This window comes from Stylophora pistillata, chromosome 5 (assembly GCF_964205215.1).
Source record: "Stylophora pistillata chromosome 5, jaStyPist1.2, whole genome shotgun sequence".
Taxonomy (NCBI): Eukaryota; Metazoa; Cnidaria; class Anthozoa; order Scleractinia; family Pocilloporidae; genus Stylophora; species Stylophora pistillata.
Window position 1 is genome coordinate 33,601,730 of NC_142523.1, and position 17,159 is coordinate 33,618,888.

At 38.9% G+C, this 17,159-nt stretch overlaps 1 protein-coding gene across 1 annotated transcript; it reads right to left on the reverse strand.

The window, feature by feature from the left end:
* Positions 1-1,758: 1,758 nt before the first annotated feature.
* On the reverse strand, positions 1,759-14,926 carry LOC111340884 (transmembrane protein 209). The gene is made up of 18 exons (XM_022947801.2): positions 14,668-14,926; positions 13,768-13,826; positions 13,151-13,282; positions 11,233-11,384; positions 10,423-10,502; positions 10,064-10,095; positions 9,292-9,378; positions 9,041-9,143; positions 7,899-7,956; positions 7,276-7,338; positions 7,016-7,112; positions 6,400-6,525; positions 6,119-6,216; positions 5,460-5,574; positions 5,276-5,334; positions 3,493-3,528; positions 2,855-2,928; positions 1,759-2,390 (listed from the first exon to the last, which is right to left on the reverse strand). The coding sequence occupies exons 1-18, from the start codon at positions 14,805-14,807 to the stop codon at positions 2,333-2,335; spliced, it is 1,569 nt and encodes a 522-aa protein (XP_022803536.2). The 5' UTR covers positions 14,808-14,926; the 3' UTR covers positions 1,759-2,332.
* Between the last annotated feature and the right edge of the window lie 2,233 nt (positions 14,927-17,159).

The following is a 17,159-nucleotide window of genomic DNA, read 5'->3' on the forward strand; positions in this document are numbered from 1 at the left end:
ACTCAACGAATATATGAAATTCATATATCTGAACTGCGGTTATAGAAACGTATTTGTGCACGATCCTCGCAGTAAAGAGCACTATTTAAGCGATAGTGAAAAAAGTCAGGCCTGTACGGGATTCGAATCACTGACCTGCTAGGATCGTGCACAAATATGTTTCTATAACCGCAGTTCAGATATATGAATTTCATATATTCGTTGTGTTTGATTCATCGTCTTACGGCTTCACGTCGAATTAATTTGATGACCTGCTCCCAGTTGGCTTGTTAGCTCAATTGGTAGAGCACTGCACTAGAATCGCAAAGGTCAGTGGTTCGAATCCCGCAAAGACCTGTTTTTTTTTTCAGGTCTTATTTTCACTATTGCTTAAATAGTGCTTTTTACTGCGAGGGTCGCGCACAGATACGAAACCATTAGCTGTTACCATGAAAGAATTTCTATCTCTGAATCGGTTTCAGATTGAGCAGGGACACTAAAAGTTCTCAAAAAAATTTAATTTAGTAGAACGATTACCATGCAGGTTTGCGAGAAATTTCTGTTCAGAGCTATTTATCTTTGGCAGGAAATAGTCTTCTTAGATATGATTTGTTATTTATTCAAAAAATTATACATATTGTGATTAGAAATATGAAAGTTTTTTCTCATCCCCAGGTTAAAAATACATCAATGCAAGGTAAAAAAAAAAAAAAAACAACATCATCTCGAATTTTAATAACGAAATGTTAAGAATTTAGCGCAGATTAGAACCGGTAAGACTACCTTAAGGTTCTAATACTTGTGCTTGATTTCGTGATTTGAGCCATACAATCATTGATGTTTCAAGGGTCAGGCCACAATAACGCGGGAAGACTGGAAACGAAGGCCATCTTTTCATGGGTGATTTGAAGAGCATGCGCAGATGGGGAAGGTTCCAAGAAGGACTCTCCGCAACGATCGCGTTCACACGCGACGAGGGGTTTTCACAAAGGCTCTGTTTTCGACATGATCGTACAAGGGATATTCCCTGTTTTCCTCTTCATTTGGGGACTCCGTGAATACGTTTGTGTCTTTACAAAGCACCCCACTAATGATGTTCTTAAGTCCTTTCTACCTAGAAAACTCAGTCTCGCGCGACTGCGAAAGCCGAGTTAGTTTCGTCAATAGGCTAAACTGAAAAAAAGAAAAAAAAAAAAAACGCGCAGAGTATCTGTCTTTATAGAAAGCAGAGTGTTCTTGTGCGTCTTCACCTTCGTGTACAGCGGACACAAGTTAAGTCGGAGTACGTACGTCATATGTGTCTCACATTTTGTGACATATTAATACTGGCTTGTACAGAGGTGTTTTCTTTAGTATTCTACAAGTAACGGTAGAAAGGTTTTAAGAGCAGCACTGATATGAATTAATATAAATTAATTTATAATAAAGCTGAATTGATCCGTTAACAGATAGATATTTCTTTTATAACATATCCTGGGATGGTGATCTTATTTTTCATTACGAGGCACGCGCAAAGAGGTACGGCCACTATATTGACATGAATGATGACGTATCAGTTGACTGTTGTTAGGTTAGGAAGGGGTAGGTGCGAACGCATTTCTCAGATACTAACATTGATCCGAATCGGTACTTCCAGGAAACATGTCTCATTCCGGGGGGGATTCTCATTCCGGAACTTGTTTCTTGTTCCTCTTTCCCCCCCCCTCCACCCTCTCCAGCCCCTCCTCTTCCATCCCGGGGAAAACGGTCGCATAAAGACGTTTTTAAAAAGGACTCGCGTTCATATCCTGCCTTTTTTAATCAAACATGGAAAAAAAGTGATAATTAAGCAAGAAAAAAACAAAAGGTAAATTCTATCTAGTGACAGTAGCATGTAATCTTCTACTGGTAATATATGAAGTTTTGAACTGTTAAATAATGAATATTCAAATTACAATGAATTCTAAAAAGATCTAAAACTCTCAAACTCTTCCAAAAGGTGAGTTGCACTCAGTTAAAAAAAAAAAAAAAAAACGTTACATTCGCCTTTTTTCTGCAATTTATACTTCTTTCCCTTCGCTGATTTGTGACAAACAAATCTTCAAGTATCTCGAGAGCAAACGCCACGTTTACCCATCACAGTCCTCTAAGAAGCACGGATCCTAAATGGCTGTTACAGGCTTCCCTAGACAACTCCATAAACCGCTCCTAGTCTCGAATTAATCTGATGAAGTCACGATGACGAAATGATCACGTGTCAAACCTGATGAAAGTTTACCGCTGGACAAGAAGATCTCACTTGTCTTTTTTCCTTTGCGTTACAATAACTTTAGCTTCTTTACCTCGTCAATTTGGAGAAGGCTGTTGATTACACTCACTTCTTGTTCAGAATACATAGAATGTTCACACCAGACATTCCCAAGTTTACTCGCCTGAAAAAAGATGAGTCCATAAATTTACATCACGTTAGACACAGTAGCAGCTAAACCGTGTTAAGAAAAGCGGATCAACTTTGAGAACAAAAGGTTTTGTTCTTAGATCCAAGTTACATGCAAGTGATCTTGAATTGAACGCATTCGATAAAGAAAGAAATCTCCCCCCGAAATTCCCATCTCTTACGTCGACATTTTCGGAGAAATCGCAAGATAAACTCATCATTTTAATTGATTGACCATGTTCGGAAATTTTCGAATGCTTCACATGGTCTTACTCAAAAGGAAGCTGCTGACCGTAAAAATATTGTCCTCAAATTCAATTAACATTTTGTACACGTACACTTTCAAACAGTTTGCCGGTATGTGCTAAACCCAGCTGACGGATGGAGGAACTATGATACCATAACGAAACCAGCAAAAGCTTAAAACAACAAGATTTCAATAGAAAACGGCCGACTTACCCCAACATTCCATGCTGCTTGGTTTTCACGTGGTGAAGGAAGAAAACAATGGTGTGAAACAAGTTGTTTTGTCCCTGAAAGGAAAGTAAAAGAGTAAATTAATATTGTACTGCCCTTGTATTAGGGCGCAATTGAATTTGGGATTGTTTGTCGCAAAACTAAACGTAACATAATCTCCACGCCCAACCAGAACGGAGGAAAATGTCAGAAACAGTCAATGAGAACTTGATTGCAACACAGAAAATGGTTTGAAGCGCGGGAGAAATGCATGTGACCAAGAAGCGACTGGTTTAAGTCTCGCATCCGATTGGTTAAGAATGTAGCGCGACCAATCACAGTGCAAACTGGAGCAAAAGTGATCAACCCGTACGACATTAGGCTGAAATCTGAAGTAGAAATTAATCTACTAAAATCTCACAAAGCAAACATTGGCAATTCAACTTCCAAGGTAGTAAGTTCATTCTTCGTCCTGTTTGTCGTACAGTGCAGTAGTTTTGAGAATTTTTAGTGTAAGCTCGTACAATATCCCGTGGTTGTTTTTCTTCACTCTCCTCATAAACTGTCTGCTTGAAACATTGTAAGAAGAAACTTTTTTTCACTAGAGAGAGAGTTAAGTACAATTTGTATGAAGAAAATACCTTGGGCATATCGTAGACTTCATCTTCAATGATAACCTGAGAAAATTACAAAAGAGCGTTTTTAAATGTCAGTTATTTAGTTTAATTTTAGCTAATGAATTAGTAATAATCTCGTTTTTATTGCTTTTAACAACGTTTGATTGTAACTTAAACCGAGGTCAACCTCGAGATGCTTTGATAGATCATCAAGTGGTAGTAATAAATTGTAAATGTTCTCGTTCACCCACTGAAGCAGCGCAATCTATGTTCACGACTCGATGTACAGGGAGGTAAAGAGGGGGGGGGGTGGTGTTTAGCACCAGTATCCTTACGGGGGAGGGGGAATCAGGAAGGTTGTTCAACCACAAAATACGTTTCCATACTATATGAGGGGTCATATATGCCTTCTAAGTTTTATTCTACCTATATTTACATATAGGAGGCTGGTTGGCTGCATGTGATGCTTTAATGCATGTGATGCTTTAATGTGACAGCGTGATGCTGTTAGTGAGCTTCTATGCGCAAGCTGATGTTTGGCTGTGTAGCCGCGTGATGCGGTTCCAGTCAATACCCACTAATTGACCCTTGCTCACCATAGAGTCTCCTGTAGCTCAGTGGTTAGAGCATCCGACTAGATCACGGAGGGTCGTGGGTTCAAATCCCATCTGGAAACTCGATTTTTCTCCTTTATTAAAAATTGTTTATTTCATCTTTATATTTACATATGCTGCAGAAGTATGGGGCTGCGCGTATTATTATAAGTATCTGAGTCGCATAGACAGGCTGTTCAAGAGAACTTTTAAGCTTGGTTACTGTAAAGAGCTTCTTTCGATTGAAAATATAATTACTCTAAAAGATAAGAAGTTGTGGGCCAAGATCACCAATAGCGATTTTACAACAGCTTTAGATGACCTTTTGCCACCAGAGCGACCAATGGTTACGCTACGTAAGAGGCGCCATAATTATATTCTCCCGCTCGTCAGAACTGAACGTTTCAAGAGGACTTTTGTTAATAAATGTTTGTTCTCTTATTAGTCAGTCAGTTAGTAATTTAGTTAGTTAATTAGTTTTATACTTGCTGAGTTCATATCATTGTAACTAAACACGTTTGTTGTTTAGAGTGCTTAATAAATATATCTTATTAGACGTTTTGTTGTGTAGCAACGCTGAGTATTTTTACGAGTTGTGCCGTATTTTGACGAGCCCGTAGGGCGAGTAGAAATACTCAGCGATACTACACAACAAAACGTCTAATAAGTTATTTATTATCCAACACGCCAAACTGTTATTTCAGTGCGGGCGAATTTCGCAAATGATTATTTACGGGGAGTGCGTGACAGAAGTATGCGAAGCGGAACGGAATTGGCGTGTTGTTGTGCTGCTGTTTCTATTTTCTTCATTAAATGAAGAAATTTTCTGGTCATCAAGCTGTTTTTCTTTGTTCGATTCATCTAATGAATTTAGATCTACATTTGCCAGCCATTCTGACTCTTCGTCGTCGGATATATGATTCAAATTGTCCGCCATTTGTTTTTTTTTTTACGTAACTACAATCCAATTCTTCGCTTGCGCGATGCGAGAAAACCTGTTTGACCGGTACTACAATAGACGAGTACAAATACCGCGTGATATTTGGCCTCGTCTAGGTGTAGTTGGATAATAAAGACTTTTATTATTATTAAGTCCACCCCCTCCCTCCAACCCTTTATGACCAACGTCGCAAGAACAAGTGCATTGCCCGTTTTTCTGGTCTCTGGCCTTAAAAAAAAAAATTTTCTGTTAATTCGATTCGTTAGTTACTTACCTTGAAATGTGGCGGATGAAGGCGAGACTGATAGATACACAAGTCACTCTTTCTCGCATCTGCAACACGAACAATAACGCATAAAAAGGCAAACTTTTAAAACCGTCCACAAAAAAAAAATCATTCCACCTCGACCTACTAACTTTGCAAACTCCACTAAATAGCCACATTAATACCAGCTTACTTGGTTTGTCCGGGGTCTTGAGAAAGTGAAGCCCGGTAAACGTCCTTCCATCCGGGAAAGTGGGGTCTGCAGGCAGGCGGGAATCCATGTATGTACAGAACATGTGAAGGAGTAGCTAGAAACAAAAGAGTCAGTTATTTAAAATGAGGAGGTGATTTTTGCGTCAAGGAAAGAGTTGAATTCGAAACATTCTTGATGCAGGTCCTACAGCCCACATACCCAAGTGGTTCAGTTCTCAAAAAGCGGATAAAACCAAGACGCTATAGAGAAAACTGAGCATCAGCTGATGGATCAATTTTGATGCCAATTTCCCGCGCAAAAAAATAAAGTTGAAAATACAGCCAGTGTAACGTTCAGAGACATCTGTCAAAGGAGACAAAGGTTAAGGAAAAAAATCTCATTAATTTCTAGACACAAAGTTACTCAAAAACGCGTAATCTGTAGATCCACTAATTTTTATTGCGCTTCACTGCTTGCTTTGAAAACCTGAAACCATGATGTTGAGCCGCCATCTTGGTCGCCCCTTGGTAGTTTCAACATTTGCACATACGCACGTAATTAGTCACTGAATGCTCCCGCCCAGAAAAAATGTTTCATCTTACACCTCCCCGATCTTTGACCGTTGTGTTTACAGAACGGAATTCTTATTGTTAACAAACCTGGGAATCAGCTAACAGGTCTTGTTCCCATAATTTGCCTCTGTACTGCCCACCGCAATTCCAACGATACAGGCCCATACAACCACCTTGTGCCAGTTCTACAAAAACAAGAATGTGCGGGATGATTACTTATTCTTTTACCAGAATGGCTTAAAATAACCACACTCTTTTAAAAGTGAGCTTAACTATTATAATACTAACTAAACTATCACAACGGCCAATTAGAATGAAGAAAAAAAAGGAATAAAGAGCTCATGAGAAAAGTGGCGACTAAAACAAACCTGACAAGCGTTGCACGAGGTATTCCTGGTTATTCGAAGCTTCTAGGTATGGAATTATCGCCCGCAACGTAGGAGCCTGGTCGGCTTTAGTAACAGCTACTTGTCTGGCTGCACTGAGACTGATTGCTGAGGAAATTAAAGCAAGTAAAAATATAAGTGATACTGTATGTTGCTGCGAAACTTCTAGAACTTAGTATACCAGATTGATATTAGTATCTGAGCAATTGCGGACCCCCCCCTCCCCAACCCAACATTAACCCTAACTTGTTCTCAGTTGACTGTTGTCGGTTGGGGGTGGGAGGGGTGGTGGCGCATAACACTCCCTGATTTACCATGTTCGGTGTATAAATTTAGTGCTGAGGATCATTCTATTTCTTTAAGTAAAGAACGAGAGACAAAACCTCCAAAAATAAACGGCTTTCAATAAGGGCAAAACCGCCACTACACATCGTAAACTGAACTCACGCTTAGCTATCGCGCCCAGGCTTGGTAGCAACCCCTTCAATACTTGGTACCAGTCTTTCTTATAATAAGTTTTTTACAAGCAGCCACAGTGTCCCCTTAAAAACAGGACCTCAGAGAGTGGAAAGCTGAAGCGCAATGGTTGATTACTCACTTCCAACTTGAAGTTCTGAGCAGCCAATTCTACAGAGAGTCTCATTCACGGCTTCGATCTGCTCCACAAGTCGACACAGTATCGTTTGGCAAAGCCACTGTAAAGAGCAAAATGACATTTTTGGAAATAGAAAATAACGAGAGGAGCATGGACACTAACTTGTAATAAAAAGAAAGTAACGGGTTTGGGCTTGGTTTAGGTTTGTATCAACGACTGCGAAACTCGAGTGCATGGTAACAACAATAAAAAAAAATGTCCACCTTTCGGCAGTTCTCGATCCAGTGATCCAGATCTGTTCTTGTCACAGCGTACCTGGTCCAGATCTGAGATCAAGAAAATGTAAGATTGAAATGAAAACACATCGCATATTTTAATTCCAATAACAACATTGAACTGAAGCAGTTGTTTGTTGTTTGCATTCAGCAGATGCATGGGTGTAATTTTCCAATGAAAGAGGGAAGGGGGAAGAAGAAAAAAACTGTTCTCTCGAAAGCAGTATAAGCAATAAGTACATAATCTCAGGAAAAGGTATATTTATAACTGATCATAACATCGTCCTGGCTACGTTCCCTGCTATTTGCGATAAGTGTGTGGGTTCTTTAAGGTCCCTTGCTAACCAGTACAGAGAAGATGCAAGAGATGGGGCCTACGGTTTTTCGTCCTTATCCGAGAAGACTAGAATGTCTAACCATTTGCAGATATCACAGCAAAGGCAGCACATTCTCCTCGGTTATTTTAAGACCGTGAGTGTTGGTTCAGTCTGGGGCTGGAACCCACAACCTTCCCACATGGCACTCTGGCGCTCTACAACGTGAGCTAACCGGGCGGCTTTGATTTCTAAGGAGAAAATTCAATGATTCAATTGCGACCATATTCAATGTACCTCATCAGCTTTGGTGCCTGCATCATCGTCATCTCTTGAAGAGCTAAGGTCAGGCGATCTGTGATCATAAAAAAAATAATAGAAATGATGAAAAGTTATCTATACTTTTCCTTTAATAACAAAGCCGTGGTGAGACTGCGGGTAATACAAATGTGAAGCATTTATTTAGTAAAGTTGGTGCTTAAGCTCAGTGACCCACAATGCAACATGAAGTTCCCCTGAAAGGTATGTTGGTTATTCCCCCTCGTTATTATCCCCCAGGTTACCCTTCAGTCCCCCTGGGTAACACCCCTTTAAAAAAAAGCTCAGTGACCCACAATGCAACATGAAGTTCCCCTGAAAGGTATGTTGCATATTCCCCCTAGTTATTATCCTCCAGGTTCCCCTTCAGTCCCCCTGGGTAACCCCCCTTTAAAAAAAAAGCTCAGTGACCCACAATGCAACATGAAGTTCCCCTGAAAGGTATGTTGCTTATTCCCCCTAGTTATTATCCTCCAGGTTCCCCTTCAGTCCCCCTGGGTAACCCCCCTTTAAAAAAAAAGCTCAGTGACCCACAATGCAACATGAAGTTCCCCTGAAAGGTATGTTGCTTATTCCCCCTAGTTATGATCCTCCAGGTTCCCCCTAATCTTGTTAACTGCTAGAATTTGCAGCTCTATCTTTGAATTTTGATTTTAAAGACATGATTTTGGGCTCGTTTAATCACCGAGTCTTTCAAGAAAGGAGCCCCAGGTCTTGAATCTAGACTTCATAATCTGGAGCCCAGATGCAATATCTGTTAGAAGGGCAACTTTTCTCTCCCCGAGTATCACAGATCTGTGATTCAAAACAGAGCCACGGAACCCAAGATGGAATTTATGGAAATCTCTCTTTTAAATCACAACAGCTGAGTTGCAGATGCTTTCAGTTTGCTGACCACTACATGAGTGCAGAGGTGGTATTAATAAACGAACTTATAAAATCTACACTTCCCATATGTTGTCGAAATACAAAGAACAAACGCAGCTGCTAATTAGAGAAACGGGGATTGGACAAACAAATCAGGGGTTTGCTATGCTAGACTGTACGGCAAGGAAACACATTTCTGCCTATAAAGCTGCAAAACAGAACCCGTCGATAATATAACCAGAGACTCTACACACCTCCTTGCAATTCTGTATACATTAAGTGGAGGAGTAAAGTCAAGTCGGTAGCCAGACCAGAAAGATTGTCCACGCCCTGGTGCAAGGGTATCTGGTGAGGTAACTAGAAATAGAAGGAAAATTCAAAAGAAAAAATGTCAAACCTTTTAATTTCAGACAGATTGGCATGTTGATTCTCTTAATTCTTTTGAAACAAAGTGAAGTACTCAATAGGTACTGAGAATGATGAAAATTATCAAGGATACACTTACCTCGATGTAATCTTCCCTCTTCTTCTTGTTGTTCTCTGAGATATTGTTCAAGCGAGTTTAAATCTGTCATGTGATCACTAGAGGGAACTAATAAAACCATATTTAACTCTTTCACCTCTAAGAGTGGCTAGCATCTAATTTCTCCTTACAATATCACCCCTGAATCAAACACTAAGGTCACAAGAATATAGGAAATGATCACCAACTAAAGAAACTCTTGATTGTTAAACAAATTCTCCTTGTCAGCACCTTAGGAAATGTATAGAGAACAGTATGGAGAATATACCTTCTTAAATTTTCAATTGAGCACTGAAAGTAATCTAGGATTGCATTTATTTTGGTTCACTTCACTCTGTGGTTGTTCCAGAAAACTCTTTCCAATCTCTTGAACAATCAGTTTTAGGCAGTTTGCTTGTTTTTTTACTTTGAGTTGTCACTGGCTCTGAAAGATATTTTTCCTTCCCTCTGATTGGCTAATGTCACTACTTTGGTTTGGTTTTACAACACACAGTCGAAATGTGCTTTACAAGTATACACAATCAAGGCAGCTAAGTTTTCACAACCAACTACATAATCGAAAAGTGCTTTAATAAAGTTCACACAATTAAGGCAGCAACATTTTCACAATCCAACTAGATAATCAAAAAGTGCTTTAAAAATATACGCAATCAGGGCAGCAAAATTTTTAAAACAAATTAGATAGTTGAAAAGTGCTTTACAAGGACACAAAATCAAGGCAGCAAAATTTTCACAACCAACCATAGATACTCACATGGCGAACGGCCTGGGGATGAATGCCTAGACCTGCAATAAGGAAAAAAAAAACAAATTTACTTACTGTTATTCATTTCATTTCAAGAGACTTATTTCCAATATGTTGTCACCCCTGGTGGCCCCTCAGTAAGTCTTAGGTTACTGAATCCCTGATTTTTGCCAGTCCTTGACAGTCTACAAAATTATTATTATTATATTAATATTATATTATTATTATTATTATATTAATTATTATATTATATTATATTATATTATATTATATTAACCACATATTAACAGAATCTGAATCTATTGATTTTTGCCAATCCCGAACAGTTTACAATACCAAATAGTCCACATTTCAACACAGTCACAAACCTTGTATCAGGACTGCTGATTGTCTCATTGTAAAATGAGGGTGTGCCCGAAATAGGAGATCTTGGTGAGCTACTGTTGGACTGAAAGACAGTTATTGCATCTTGTTAAAAGAGGTTATATCAAAACAACACCTACTTTTAGTTTTATCAAAAGACCTGTGCTGCTCTGCCTGCTGTTTTGTTGATAAACATTATCCAAAAATCCTCTTGTTTTAGTATCCCTACTAAACTCTAGCAGGGTTTGTACCATTTTTCAGAAACAAATTTTAAGGAATTTTCTGAGACTTTTCCAGGCTCATATTGATTTTCCCAGGACTCTAAATTTGACCTTTGACCCTTCTATTCAAGATTTCAAAATCAAATCTCCTCCTTGCAGTCTATACGCATTTCTTATAACGTAAATTCTGAAAATTTTATTGCTTGATTTCAGCAAGTTTCCGGGACTATCCAGACCCTGTAGTCTTTTTACAGGACTTTCCAGTACTGGAAAATGTCGAAATAAATTCCAGGAATTTCCAGGTTTTCCAGAACCCGTACGAAGCCTGTCTATTGATAGAAGACCTTGCCCTGGTCATTGAAGGGTATTTAATGGTTGCCATTGGATAAATCACTATCCAGAGGATAGCCCACAATGTTATGTTATCACTCATTCACTAAATGGCAATTTATCTTCTGGACAGTCTAATCTGCCCTTTGAACACCTGGGCCCTGCAAAAGCTCTTGATTTCCTATGCCATATACATCACAAAAATATCTAATTCATAGGATTCATGTTTTCATTCTCAAAATAGTACAACTTTGGCGTCCTTACCCTGGGCGGGGTTCCATGAGGCCGAGGAGGCGTGCTGGTGATGGCGGTGGACATAATCATGGCGGGGGAAGATGTGGTCGCGATGATGGAGGGAGAGACAGCAGATCCCTGACTAGTTGGTGTTTCAGGTGGGGCCAACTTGAATCCTGAGTCTATTGAGTTTAAAACTTGATTGAATTATTGAATGGACCCTGCTCAAAAGTGGCAGATATAAATCAAAATCCTATGAGACCAAAATTTACACTTCAAGAAATGTGTAGAAGCATGTGAACATGCATCCCTCAAGTCAAAATCTTACATAGATTCATTTGACCAAATGTTGTTTCAGAGGAAAAAATTTCATTTAAAATCTCGAAAAATTAATTTTTAATCAGTTGTTTGATTCTAAAGAACGAAGAAACTAACATCGACACTTAAATTTGTGAAGACCCTTTTACTCCCAGGTCCTCCCATTAGTTATTCTCTTTACTGTATTCCATACAATTCTTGTAGAGTTTGTTCAGAGAATTTAGTATTGGATCAACAAATTATCCCCCAATTGATATTTTTCTTTATTCTCTGTCAACACTTGAATGCTTGGTATTGTATTGATATTGTAAGGAGAAATTCTGTCTTGGTCACTCATGGGAGTTAAAGGGTTATGGAGGAAGGAAGCTCCTTAGAGAAAAGGGGGGGGCAGGGTTTAAGATGGAAAGATGTGAGCGACCAAGAAAGAATTTCTCCTTACAATATTGATACAATATCAAGCAGACAAGTGATGAGACAGAAAAAAGAAAATCAGGGGATTATCAATTAATCCTATACCAAATTCTCCATATGAAACATAAGAACTTTATGACAGACAGTAATGAGAATTGCTAATGAGATCTTGGGAGTGAACGGGTTATTAAAGCATTCATTGTATACCTCCAGTCATCCAAATATCTATGAAATGTTGAACAAAAAAAAAAAGGTGACCTGACTTGGATTTCTTTTCTTATTACCAAGCAAAGTGACAAAAACCTTATCCAGTTCTGGCCCACTTTCAATCCTCAAAGGTTATTGATAACAGAATCAGTTCAACTAAAAAAATAATGCTAAGTCAAAACAGTAGATCCAAGCAGTATGAAGATCGACAGAAAATGGACAAGGGGAAAAGTTTTTACTTTCACCTTGTATCAAAGTCATCTGTATAAAGAGTAAAGATATTATTTTCTGCGGAGGGTCCCCTATAGCCCTTTGTAAAACTCATTCATGTAAAAATATTTGGCCTTTTCACACATAGCTTGAATAAAATCCCAAATTCCTTCATGTTCACATGAAATTTGAGACAATCATATTTCACATGAAAATAAACAAACTAAAATTTATGAGTTACTGATCCATTTAAAGTCCATGTCTTGTCAAAACCCTGGTCAAAACCTAATTACAGCTGTTTGAAAACAATACATACATTTTCAAAACTATTAAAAAGCAAGGAATTCTTCATGCAAAACAAAACTGGTTTATGAATCGCATTTCTTGAGGCGGTGATGGTGTGGACGAGGATGAAACTAACAGTATTGTTGACAAGGATGGTAAATGCAATGGCGAAGGTGTCAGGTTAGATTGCAGTGACGTTACTTGTACTGGTAATGGTCCTGGTGGAAGGAAAATCAGTCGTGGGTGGAAAATTTGCAATTTTTGAGGTGGCGTTGGAGAGGTTGAGGGTGAAGCTGACAACGATGGCCACTTTGATCGCTCTTCATTTATCAGTCACATTTAAAGGAAACAAATTAGTTCACATGGAAATAAAAAGATCATACCATCTTTAATCAAAATCCACAACAAAAAAAAAAAAAAATTGCGATTCATGAGAAAAAAAATTGCCCAATCACGCTTTACATAAAAAGTATAGGGGACCCTCTTTGTGTTACTATGTATCTCTATTACTCTGTACCTGTTGATCTAATGCCAAGCAATTTTCTCTGTTCTGATGAGAGTACAACACTGTTCTGTCCCACAACAGGTCTCATATAATGATAAAGGTCCACAATAAAACAAAATGTGAACCATATCGCCAGACCACAAACTATAATATAACAGTTTTGATGTTAGAGCAATTAAACAACAACTGCATAAATTAAATATCATTAAGGAGGTTGGATAAGGTTGCACAGATGATAACATCTGAGACTCAAGACACTTTGGAACTTATTCTGAGCAAAATAAAAGACCGTAGCGAGACGGAACCCACTCGCCTGAAGCCTCATCTTGTTTATTTTTAATGCTTTTCATCTGTTGCCTGTCTTCACACACACACACACACACACACACACACACACACACACACACACAGATGCATCAGGCCTCTGAACAATGTTCAAGAAGCATTAAGATAGATAGTCTGTTTTGATACAAACTGCATCTCTTTGGTAACTTTATAGTAGAGATGCATAGGCTGATGCAAGCTATCAATGTTTGCCCAAGTTTATACAGACAGATGAAAACTGCCATTATATATGGTCTGATATTTAAACAAAAATGTATAAAAATTTATTCGATGCCTAGAACTACCTGTAAACCACACCAAAGGATGTTGAAATTCAAAGTACTCTGCCACAGATCCAAAAATCCTGAAATTTTGAAAATTTGAGACAATTTGTTGAATTGAAAGAAGAGAAAAAAAATATGTGATCAATATTTAACAGGGAATGTGCCAAATGTGCCAATAGATATATATGCTCCTTCAAAATTGGCTCCTGTATTGTGTAGTTGCCCCATCATTTTATGCACCGGTAACCGCTCAAAACAAAAAATTGAAGTAATAGTAATAGTAATCAAAGTTTAATGTCTTTACGCGGGGCATGGTTACCTATAATGCCCGAGCCAGAGGCTCACGTATGAAACGCAAGACAACAACCCACCCATCCCACCCCAGGGGAGTACAACCACCACACAGTAATCTCGGGTGTGGGAAATTAACGTCTCCTATTCCTAACCCTGCAGGAGACGGGACCTCCATTTATTCGTCCCTATCTGAGAAGACTAGAATATCTAAACCATTTCTTGATGTTATAGAAAGGCAGCATGTTCTTCTCAATTATTTTAAGACCTTGCGTGTTGGTCGGGCCGGGGCTCGAACCCTTGACCTCCCACACATCAGTCCAGCACTCTATCCATTGAGCTAACCAGGAAAAGCAATAGCCCGCACTTTCTATCACGTTCACTCAAAAATTTTGTAAATCCCTCGCCCTTTGGCATGTGGTTTACAAACTTTTCCCGTACTCTCTCAACATCCCGCGTGAGTTTGTAACGCCAGCAAGTAAACCTGTAGAAAGTGCGGTCTATTGCTTGAAATAGCAACATATAAAACATTTCGCGCTAAAATTAAACTGCGTAGCATACTAGAATTAAGGGTAAGAGCAAAGATGAGGTTGGCATATTTTACTTAACCAGACATGTCCGTACACTTACAACTCGGTGAAAAAAGTTGCGGCTAAAATCACGTTGACGAACACCCATGTGAAGGCGGCATGAGAGCGCCTTGTCAACTGCTTCCGTTGATATGAATGTTCAATAATTGGGCTTTCACTCTTCAATATTCTTCTTTGCATTTTCTTCCCTAATGCGTTTAAAATTACAGCTCGATGTAGATTCGGAAGAGAAATTTCGTTGTCACACGCAGTGAAACCAGCGAATTATGCCGCCATTTTGAATTCTCATTGAAAGCGACACATTGAAGGTTCGTACTTGAACAGAAGGACTAAAGTTCTCTGTCCAGACTCCCTCAGATTGAGTATCTAGGAGGGCTGGGAACTAGGGCTAACTCCGCCAACCTCCAGTCTCCCTGAGTAAGAAAGTGTAAAAAAAGTCATAACCATCTTTCGGTTGTTTGTTCGCTCGATCTCCTTGATTGACAGGAGATGTGTCCGTGGCCAAGTTAGACATCACAAAGCGGTCGAGAGAGAACTATCTATTTAACAATTATTCCACGAGCGCGCTTTGGATATGAGGTGATAGATAGCCAATGTGGCGCGTGGCGCCGAGTTGGCTATAACCAATCCAAAAAGCGCGAGTGGAATAATTGTTTTATTGAAAAAAAACCTCCCCAAGATATTAGACAAATCTTCTTGGCTTTATTTTGTAAGAAGAACCCGAATGTTACAATGTACAGATATTAGACTATGGTATATTGGCTAATATACCATAATGGCTAAGCCAATAAAAAGTCTTGAATTGCATGAATGAATGAAAGCCTTTATTTAAAGAGGGTAGCACTTAATAGCCAGAGGCTAATAAACTTGTGGCCCTCACAGATTACACAACTATATACAATCAGATAAATATGTAAGCTAAAATATGTAAACATTTAAAATAAGCATTTAAAATAAGACAAGATTCAATTAAGAAGATATAATTAAATAGTAAAATGATGCAAACATTGTTGTTCCAAAATCTTGGCAAACATGTTCTTTTTAAAACATGCTATAGAATCTAGTTTCCTAATTTCAATAGGTATACTATTCCACAGTCTTGTAGCCGAAACAGCGAAAGAGCGTCCTCCCTCTGATTCTCTTTTGTATTTAGGACAAACAGCATTAATGCTTGAATATCTAGTGTTGAGGGAGTGCCGCTTATTATTCAAAATGAAGTGTTCATTTAGATAATTCGGCAAACGCCCATTAATTCGCTTATACATTATTATGCATTTATCTATCTTATGTTGCTCATAAAACGGAATCCAACCTAGCTTGTTAAACAAAGCAACTGATGGTGTCGTGCGATCGGCATAAGAAATAACTCGTGCCGCAAGTTTTTGCAATCTTAAGACCCTATAAACCGACTCCTTGTCGCAATTTGCCCAAACCACGTTAGCGTAAGACTTAACAGGGCTAATAATGCTATTATAGAACTGAAGTCGCTGTTTAAGAGGTAAACAGGCTCGAATCTTACGCAGTATTGCGATTCTAGAGGCCATCTTTTTACATACTTTCTCAATATGTTCATTAAATGACAATTTGCTGTCAATTTCTACTCCTAATAAGCTGGCAAAATCCACATTATTGAGCTGTTTTCCGTTTACAGTAACAACTATGTCACATCCATTTATGTCAGCCACACATCTTTTCCCAGTGATCGTGAGTACTTTAGTCTTGTCTTCATTTAAAGGGAGCTTATTTGCTGAAGCCCATAATTGAATTTCAGAGACAGACTTATTTAGTCATGAACTTAAGTTGGCTAAGTTTTTCACATCCGCAAAACTCACGCTTTGCTGAGCGCAAGGTAGAAACAGCCTTGTTTCTCGCCACTCGATAATTCAGTTGCCCAGTCAGAACTATCGCCCGATTTCCTAGCCACCTTCAATAAGTGATGACGAGAGTGCAATTTCTTAACAACTGCATTTGTCATCCAGGGGGGCTGAGTGGTGTGTTTGATTCTTTTTCACGCCAAGGAAAATGATCATTGAGGGCAGAATTAAACATCTTCTCCCAAGCATAAACAACATCATCAATATCTTCGCACACAAACGCTGTCTCCCATGGGATCTGCTCTAGTGTTCGCTTGAATTGATCCTCATCAAAAGATTTCATATCACAGCATTATCCAGTGATCCAGTTTTTAATAAAGTCAAGTAGCTCGGCAGGCTAAGAAAGCAATCTCTCCTTAGGGGGGAGGGGTTTCAGTTTGCTCACAAGTTAAAAAACGGAGATGGTGCTTGAAGAAAAAGCTCGGTCACCTTTTATCCACTGTTTGTTCCCTGACGTGCACATGGAGATGGTGGAGATTTACTTCCCTTTCATCTTACCCTCCTACAGCTGAGAACTGATAACACAAAAAGTTATACTCCCATTAAAGATTGAACAGAGAAGGGGAGTAGGGTTTATTTCACAATCGGAAAGTCGCAAGTGAAAAACAAAATTTGGTAGAAAGGACCATAAATCCGGACTTGTGTGACGTATGCTTAG